At 38.5% G+C, this 9328-nt stretch overlaps 1 protein-coding gene across 1 annotated transcript; it reads left to right on the top strand.

Annotated features, from left to right (window-relative positions):
• The first annotated feature begins 1410 nt into the window (after window positions 1–1410).
• Window positions 1411–8056, top strand: ACX2 (acyl-CoA oxidase 2). Its single transcript, XM_088971390.1, has 7 exons — window positions 1411–2150; window positions 3784–3899; window positions 4906–5786; window positions 6381–6560; window positions 6649–6815; window positions 6922–7045; window positions 7660–8056. Exons 1-7 carry the CDS (start codon window positions 1708–1710, stop codon window positions 7813–7815), a joined length of 2067 nt encoding a protein of 688 aa, XP_088827516.1. The 5' UTR covers window positions 1411–1707; the 3' UTR covers window positions 7816–8056.
• Window positions 8057–9328: the final 1272 nt, after the last annotated feature.

The following is a 9328-nucleotide window of genomic DNA, read 5'->3' on the forward strand; positions in this document are numbered from 1 at the left end:
AGAGGCAATTACATAATTAGGTAAATTGAGTAAATATATCTTATATGTGACACTCCTGTAATTTTTGCATATCATAGAAGCAATTACAAGTCAATTATATAAGGAGGTTTGTCTTTATGCAACATTCCTATAATTTATAAGGAAAATGCAAAAGTTACTCTTAGATTCCATTTCTTGCATCCTCACGGTTGGAGTCGTACACACTCCAACTTAATAGTATTATATAGCTATAAATATGATACTAGTCGGGACATGTGTGATACATAAGCATTATAATACAAAATTGAAGTAGAAAGAGCCTTATGACATCTTTAATTGAGTCAAGTCAATCCAAACAAACTATAATATTATATTTTTGAGTTATGTTTAGTGTTTTGGCTACCCTAGGAGAGTGGCTAATCTCATATAGGGATGTCAATGGGCCAAGTTAAATGGTTAATTTGACTTGACTCACCCCTACATGGTCATATTAGGGTCAGGTTAGAGATTTGATTATTTAACCCAAATTAGGTGTAGGTTTGGTTGACCTAGCTCATCGGGTTGTAATACCCATAATACATATTAAGGGTATTTTTGTAATTTGGCATGACTTCTAATCCTTAATTTAAAGTTTATTATTTTTCTCGATGTTTGTTTTAACCCGAATCAGATGTAGGGTTAGGATAGAGTTTTGGTTATTTGACCCAAATTGGGTTCAGGTTTGATTAACTCTCACCCATCCGGTCATAATGACCCTACACATATAAATGATATTTTTATAACAGAAAATTACGGACATGCCTAATATAATTTCTGATTTTAAATACAGAATTATAAACATTTAAAATGTCAGCAATCTACATTCTATGCACCAACGCCCGCCCATGAATTGAAATCAATTCCAAACTCATACCTACCCCAAGAATACTTTGATCCTCCAAATACAGAACCTCTAACCTAAATATATTATTTATTTCACTACTGGACCTGGTCTAACTTCTAGCCCTAACCCTTCACCTTTGACAGATTGCTTGAAGTTTCTGCAAGGCTCCTTCTTTCGATACCTAGCCGGACCTCACGAAGATCGATCATGGATGAATCAGAAAGAATAGAAGTAGAACCCCTTGGAATGATTAGTGGATCGGATATGACTCATATATAGGAGGCCTCCTTGTTTGCTTGAAGTGATGAATAAGGCTGCGTCACATCTATAGCCTCCGTATTCCGTAAGGCTCCATACCATAATGGATGATTTTGACTCTCATTATTAAAGATGGAAACAGTCTGATTCTTTGTTGATGCTCACTCACCTCATCCCAAATTAATAAAAAAACACGGAAACGTAAGTACAAAATTTTCAAAACAAAGGAGACAAAAGTACGCAACTTCTCAAAAGAAAAAACAAAGACACGTGGTCCTATCATTCACCGTGAATCGGACCGTTTAATGGAATTCAGATTGGAACCTTACTCGAATTTGATTTGGACACGTAAGTGGATTGTAACGCCACGTCCGATCTCGCGCCAAATAAACAAACCAGCATTCCTTTCCTCCTTGTTCTTGATATTTTTTCTTTTCCTTTTTGTCTATTTAACTACTACACGCCAACTCCGAGATACAGTGAAATAGCCGTTTACTTTTGCATTGTCTCTCCCCGTCTTTCGACGTTCGAATTCTCTCCTCTCGACCTCTGCTACCCAACGTTTCCATCTTTTGCATCGAAAACAGATGATGCAGAAACCTAACCCCAATTCGACGGCAGAGGATGAAGACCATCGTGTCGTCAGGCGAATCCAGCGTCTCTCCTTGCACCTAACACCTCCAGGTCGTCTTCCTCCCGAAGAGACCCCACTCCAGTTGCTAACATGCGCCAGGGTGAAGCTTAACGTGAACGCTTCCCTGCTCTCTGATTACATGAGGGGGAAACACAGGGAAATCCAAGAGAGGATATTTGCGTTCTTCAACTCTCGGCCTGATCTTCAAACGCCGGTGGAGATATCCAAGGACGAACACCGGGATCTCTGCATGCGACAACTTCTTGCGTTAGTCAGAGAAGCTGGGATTAGACCTTTTAAATATGTTCTCGAAGACCCTGGTAAATATTTTGCAGTCGCCGAAGCTGTCGGGAGCGTCGACATGTCCCTTGGCATTAAGATGGGAGTGCAGTACAGGTAATTTGTCATGATTTAGTCTCCTGCTATGTTTTTCTTCATCTCATGGATTTAGATTTTTTTTTGGTACTCAACTACCCATTATGAATGGAAAGGGGTTTAACAATTACCACTGGGTTTGCTTGTTTGGACTGGTCATTGGTATCTCGCTGGAAACGATACCCGTTGACTTCATTCAAAATTTGAGCTTTCTTTTCATCTATCTGAAAGTAGGTGTTTATTTTATAAAAAGTGAACTTGTTTTAGTATATCTATCTACCGATAAAGAAGGGGTGCTGTTTGCTTATATTTGAGCTCAAAGTTTAGAATTTCATTTCATCAATTAATTCGTATTCAAAGGCGTGAAGAATTTAGATAGCACACTTTATGCAACTTTTGTTTGATTTATCAGAGTGCTTTCTCTGCTTATTTGTGGTTGTGAGACTGTGGCGTTCCTTTTTCTTTCTCTCACTCCTATGATTGCCAGCACTTGCTAATTCTGTGTTTGATTTCACTCAAATATGGCTGAATTGATTGAAATCTCTTCAAATGAATGGGTTGCCGAATTTCTTTCTCCAGCTAAATGCTCTCCCTTCTGTTGGGGTGGGGCGTGGGGGCGGGGTGGGGAATTAATGAGATATAGTTTCAATCTTGGGAAAATTGAAGAAGACTCCCTCTTCTCTACTTCATATACTGAATTCTATTTCCTTTTTTCATTTCAAGAAGGGAATTCCTCTATCACCAACTTTGGCTTTTCTCCATGAATTGAAATAGAGAATGGGTTTTCTCTATATGTGGAACAGTGGAAGAAAGCTATAAAAGGGTCAGAGAAAGAAGGGAATTTCCCTTCATCAGGCTGATATAATCTTTGTATTCCATGGATATTCATGTCAGTCTTCTCATAAAAAAGTAAGCATGCCAAAGAAAAAAACAAGAAAGTGGTCTAATTCTTTTACTTTATTTTACATCTTACGTTATGTACAAAAATATGTAGAAGCAGCAGGATTTTTCTACCAAAACATATTACTTGGTTATCTATTGGATGGAGCCAAGTTTCAAATTATACCATAATCTGGACAAGCTATGGCTAAATTACGTAAAACACAAGATGATAGGATGATTGCAATTGGAATGCAGGCATCACAGTGAATTAGGATGTATCTATTGTGTAAATAAGTCTGTTGGATCTAAGGAAAATTGCATGAGATCTGCTACGAACACAAAAATGAAAACCTGGTTAAGTGACCAATCATGGGTGCCCACATGTTCACTCGTGATTGGTCACTTAGCCAGGTTGTCACACTTTTGTTCGCACCAAACCAAATCAGGACTCAAGGAAAATCTTTTAGAGGCCATTACTTGGTGTAATGGTAAAATCTCAGGCTAGAAAGCATGAGAACGCGGGTTTGAGCATGAGGGTGGTCACTTTGTCTTGAAAAATGCCAATGGTTAGGACCATACTCAACCTTCCCTCCCAAGACCATAAAACATAGATATAGGGAAAGGAAACTACTATATGAATATATGACTTTTTTCCCTTTTAGTGCACAACATATTTGTTTTCTACGACATCAGTTGAATAGATTAATATATTGCTTTTTCTTTTCTTTTCTTTCTATATTTTTAGATACTAACTTTCAGGTGCATTGTTCAGCCTTTGGGGAGGTTCAGTCCTCAACTTAGGAACCAAAAAACATAGAGACAAATACTATGATGGGATTGACAATTTGGAGTATCCAGGTTGTTTTGCTATGACAGAACTTCACCATGGTAAGCTTTTCTGCCATTTTCAGTTTTTATTTTGTTGCACAGTATTATGGTTGTAGCAGATCTGTTGGTATAAAAACTTTGCTTCCTCCCTAATACAAGTGTTCCATGAGAACCAATGAGGCTTATTTCTCGAGGCAATTTTATGTTCACTGCATCTAGTTGTTTAATAATCACACATGCCTGAAGAACAGTCTTCCAACAGTATGTGCATGTGATGTGCACCTATGAGGGCAGGTTCCATAGAGGAGATCTTAAGCCAAAATTTTACCTGACTGAAATTTAGATGGCCATCCATTTGTTACATTCATGTTTGTAAGGCCAGAATCATAGGTCCAGAAACATTTTTGAAATGGGTAACTTTGGTTACATACTAACTTCATTTTCTGATTTGCATCTTCTATTTAGGATGTGTTGGTTGATTGCCCCTGCCCTTGTTGTGTGGCATATTCATTTGTGCTGCTATTGTGCAAATGGACACTTGTTTGAGTCTACCTGATGGTTACCATCTATCCTCACTGAGGAAACGTCATGCTTGCATAACAATCCTCAACAACATACAGTCCAGGGATTGGACCCGGCTTTTGATGGCCTCTCATGGGAGATCATATCCAAAATTTGGCTTGATCAGATGTGTATGTGCAAGTCATTTCAAACAATATTTTGGAAAGGTAGAAATCATGTGTTACAGAAGAAAATATATGAATTATATGCCATTTTTTCTGGTCTACAACTCGTTTATACAAGGAATATTGAAGGATTCATATGCAACGGTATCATGGTAGATGGACCTTATGTTTTACCGTTATTATTCCATTCTTATTTTATCTTCTTTAATTAATCCATTTCTTTTCATTTTCTTGTACAACTATATTTTCATGTTTCATTGCATCTTTTTCTATCTTGAATGTTTATTTTTTGGTAATTAACTGCTTCAATATCCTCTCATTTACTACAATTCCTGATAGGAATTTTAGTCTGAACACTGTTTATTGTTTGTATTCAAAAGGTTCAAATGTTCAAGGAATCCAAACAGTTGCTACATTTGATCCAAGCACAGATGAGTTCATAATAAATACACCCAATGATGGAGCCATCAAATGGTGGATTGGTAATGCTGCTGTTCATGGGAAATTTGCAACAGTTTTTGCAAAGCTTATATTGCCATGTAAAGACAATGAAGGTGTTTCAGATATGGGTGTCCATGCTTTCATTGTTCCAATTAGGGACGTCAAGACTCATCATACACTTCCTGGTATTGAAATACATGATTGTGGCCACAAGATTGGCTTGAATGGAGTTGACAATGGAGCACTAAGATTCCATTCTGTGAGGATTCCTCGAGATAATCTACTTAATCGATTTGGAGATATCTCACGGGATGGAAAATATACAAGCAGTCTACCCACCGCTAATAAAAGATTTGCAGCCACGCTAGGGGAACTTGTTGGAGGTAGGGTGGGCCTTGCATATTCTTCAGTTGGTGTCCTCAAAATTGCTGTTACAATTGCTGTCCGTTATTCTCTACTTCGCCAGCAATTTGGTCCTCCCAAGCAGCCGGAGATTAGGATTCTAGATTACCAGTCGCAGCAACACAAGCTTATGCCTATGCTGGCTTCAACCTATGCATTCCACTTTGCAACTCTCTATTTGGTGGAAAAATATTCTGACATGAAGAAGTCACATGATGAAAATGTGGTAGGAGATGTTCATTCACTTTCTGCTGGCCTCAAGGCTTATGTAACATCTTATACGGCCAAATCCTTGAGCATCTGCCGTGAAGCCTGTGGAGGCCATGGGTATGCTGCTGTCAATCGGTTTGGTACCCTGCGTAATGACCATGACATATTTCAGACATTTGAAGGGGACAACACTGTTCTTCTGCAGCAGGTATAAAATAATTCCATTGATGCCCTTCACCTGCACTATGTGCTATATTTTCTGTGTTTATTTGACAGATATAACTAATGAATCTATACCAAGGTCCTAGTAAAACAGATTATACAAGGTTCATGGCTGGGAAAATTCCATGGGTCCCACGCAAGCCATAAAAAAGGGCCATTACCCAATGTTGGTCCCAGCTAGCCTGGGGTCTTGGGAGGGGTGGACTAGATATAAACGTAAGCTTTGACATTTTTCCACACAAAGTGACAAGGTTTGGATTCAAACCTGTTCTCTCGTGCTTGTCAGCCCAAGACATCAATGCCAAAATTGTTCTGATCCGATTGTTGTAACAGCAATCTATCTGTTATATTTCCAATTTTATAGTGTAGAGCTTTTTGGTAATGAGATGGAGGTTTATGGGCATACAATTGGATTTTATTTGTGTTGAAAAATCTCTTACCATGGAGAGCCATCTAACCCCCAATTCCTGCTTCTACAAGCTGTCTATTGGTGAAAGAAGACATCTAAAGTAGCATTATGAGTGACAGAGGTTTCTGTCTTTCACTCAAAGTTGGCACTAAACTATGTTTTTTTGTGCAGGTGGCAGCAGACCTTTTGAAGCAATACAAGGAGAAATTTCAAGGTGGGACACTAGCAGTCACATGGAACTACCTGAGAGAGTCTATGGGTACATATCTTTCTCAGCCAAATCCAGTGACAGCTCGGTGGGAAGGTGAAGATCATTTAAGAGATCCAAACTTCCAGCTGGATGCCTTCAGGGTGAATTTAATGACTTTGTGATTCATAGTGTGCTATATACATGTAGATTTCTATATTTTTAACCTTTTAATTAATATCTTGGGTACAGTATCGGACATCTCGGTTGCTTCAAAGTGTTACTGTACGCCTTCGGAAACACTCTAAGACTCTTGGAGGCTTTGGTGCTTGGAATAGATGTTTGAATCATCTCCTGACACTTGCAGAGTCTCACATTGAATCAGTCATCCTTGCAAAGTTTATTGAGGCTGTACAGAAGTATATTCTAGTCCAATTCTCTAATTATTGTCGTTGTTGTTGTTATTATTATAGATAATGATGATGGTAATGATGATTGAACATAATGTGGTTGTTTCTGCTGCAGATGCCCTGATGACAACACTAGAGCTGCTCTGAAGCTCATCTGTGATCTTTATGCCCTCAATCGAATTTGGAATGATATTGGAACCTACCGTAATGTAGATTATGTGGCCCCCAATAAGGCTAAGGTATCCTAACTATTGCTCAATGTTCATTACTGAAAAATTAGAAGATATATTTACTGTGTCTCAAATGATGTCCAGAAAATGTCAAAGGTTAAATTTTAAAATGACTGCTTTGTAGATTATAAGTATTCTCTATATTAGCCACAGCCATGGATCTTGGGCATGCCAGGGAGTAGGTTCGACTTGGAGGATTTCCTATGCCACTTGATCAATTGATGGTTAGTTTGTTTTGTTGATTGGTCCTGGCTGGAGAGGTGGACTGGATAAGGACCTAATCTCCAGAAGTTTAGCACCAAGTGGCCTGTGCTTTTTCCTAAGATGCTGGAAGGCTATGATACTGGAAGAACTTTGACCAATCAGATTACCCCCCTGCTCGTGAATTTTGATGAATGCTAGTTGATACCACTTATATGATAGTTGATTAGTTAGCGGTGTTTTTAGGTATCATGCCTTTCTTGGTATCATAATCCATAGTCAGACTCTAAATAATAATAACAAAAATAATGAAAGAGTGTTGAATTGAATTGAAATGGTAAAGTAGATGAAAAACGACACATGTATTCCATTTGAAATATTTTGGGCTTGAAATGTAATGTTTTTTTTCTCTTTGTTTGTAGGCTATACACAAGCTGACAGAGTATCTGAGTTTCCAAGTACGAAATATTGCTAGGGAATTTGTAGTCGCATTTGATCTCCCAGATCATGTGTTGCGGGCCCCTATTGGCTTGGAGTCAGAAGCTTATACTCATTATACACAGTACGTTGGATTTTAAACTTTGAGATGGATTCATTCAAATCACCACTGGGTATGCTGAATAATACCGATGGCCGTTGTGTTTAATGGTCTCTGAACACACTAGATTTGGCAATTTGCTTCGGTTTGGCAGGATTTTCCATCTCATCATTTTTGGGGAGTAGTGTCAAAAATCTAAGTGTACACTTAAAAAAGTAGTTGCTTGTAAGAATATTTACCAATAATTAATCAATTCTAAATCATTTCTTATTTAGACTGCACTCTGATCTTCATTTCCGGCTACATTGTCTAACTGAACAGAACCCCTTAAATCCTAATTGTATGGCATTGTCTCATATTTTGTGGTTCGCAAAGCAACCATCAGATGAACATCTGGTCCTGAAACCAAACCAGGAAGAAACTGATGGTATGTTGGAGAAATAGTTGAAATTGCCACAGGATACATACAACAGTATATCAATTCTTAGAGGATAAATCTAGTAGAAAGTGCTGCAGTCTTACTTTCTAAAATTCTGGAAAAATATAAGAATCTCAACTTGGAGAATAAAATGAAAATGACTAAAACATGGAAACTTAAGGCGGGAGTCACTTCTAAATGTGGATTGTTGACGGAACCAAAGCAAATTAATTCAAGTGCTGGATCACGACTCCATATCGCATGTTCATGTTCCCACACTAAAACCTGGAGCTGGATGTTGATATACCGTTATGGAAATTAACCAATTCGGGGAGACATAATAGGTGAGCTCAGCTTACCATTATTTTCTCACTGCTCAACCCGTGACATCCTCCTGGAACTGCTAACCAAAGACAAATGTATAAAATGGCTTCCTTAGACTGAACGGTGCCGTGTGCTCTCTGTAAACACACCGCTGAATCTTTTCACCATCTATTCTTTAAGTGTCCTTTCTCGACGACAATTTGGTGCGAAGCCCAAGTTGGTATTAACCTTGAAAGGATTCAGTACTCCCAACCAGCACATCAAATCTCCATGGAATGGTATAAGAATCTCAAAATCTATCGAAAAGGAGGCTCTTTATACATTTGGTCAGGTTTGTACCCTCTTTTACCTTGTTTGGGAAGCCGGGAACAAAGCCATATTCAGAAAACTCTCAAGTATCACCTTCAGATATCATCTTCAAGTGGAATACTTTTCATCCATCTATTGCCGACCAGCTAAATAATGCAACAGCATTACCAACTGTTGAGGAAAGATACTTCACTAACTTCAGGTCATTACAAATTGATCATAGCTCTTATGACCCCCCTCCAGGTAATTCATGTTAGATTGGCCACGCTGATGGCCATGTTGTTGGAGATTAAAACACACTTATTGGACTGTTAGAGAACCGAAGCAATTTGTAACTTTTAGAGGCATCAAAGTCCTTGATGAATGGACCTTTTGATTGCCTCAAAACATCTATATTTAGGGACATTCACCGCTCAACGAAGCTGCCTCTCAGCCATTTGTTTCCCATCACCCTGGTGGATTAGAGTTGAGTGGAGAATCATTTGAGAAAGCTAAAGCAGAC

Source organism: Nelumbo lutea, chromosome 1 (genome assembly GCF_056320005.1).
Source record: "Nelumbo lutea isolate HS-2025 chromosome 1, American lotus-T2T, whole genome shotgun sequence".
Lineage (NCBI taxonomy): Eukaryota > Viridiplantae > Streptophyta > Magnoliopsida > Proteales > Nelumbonaceae > Nelumbo > Nelumbo lutea.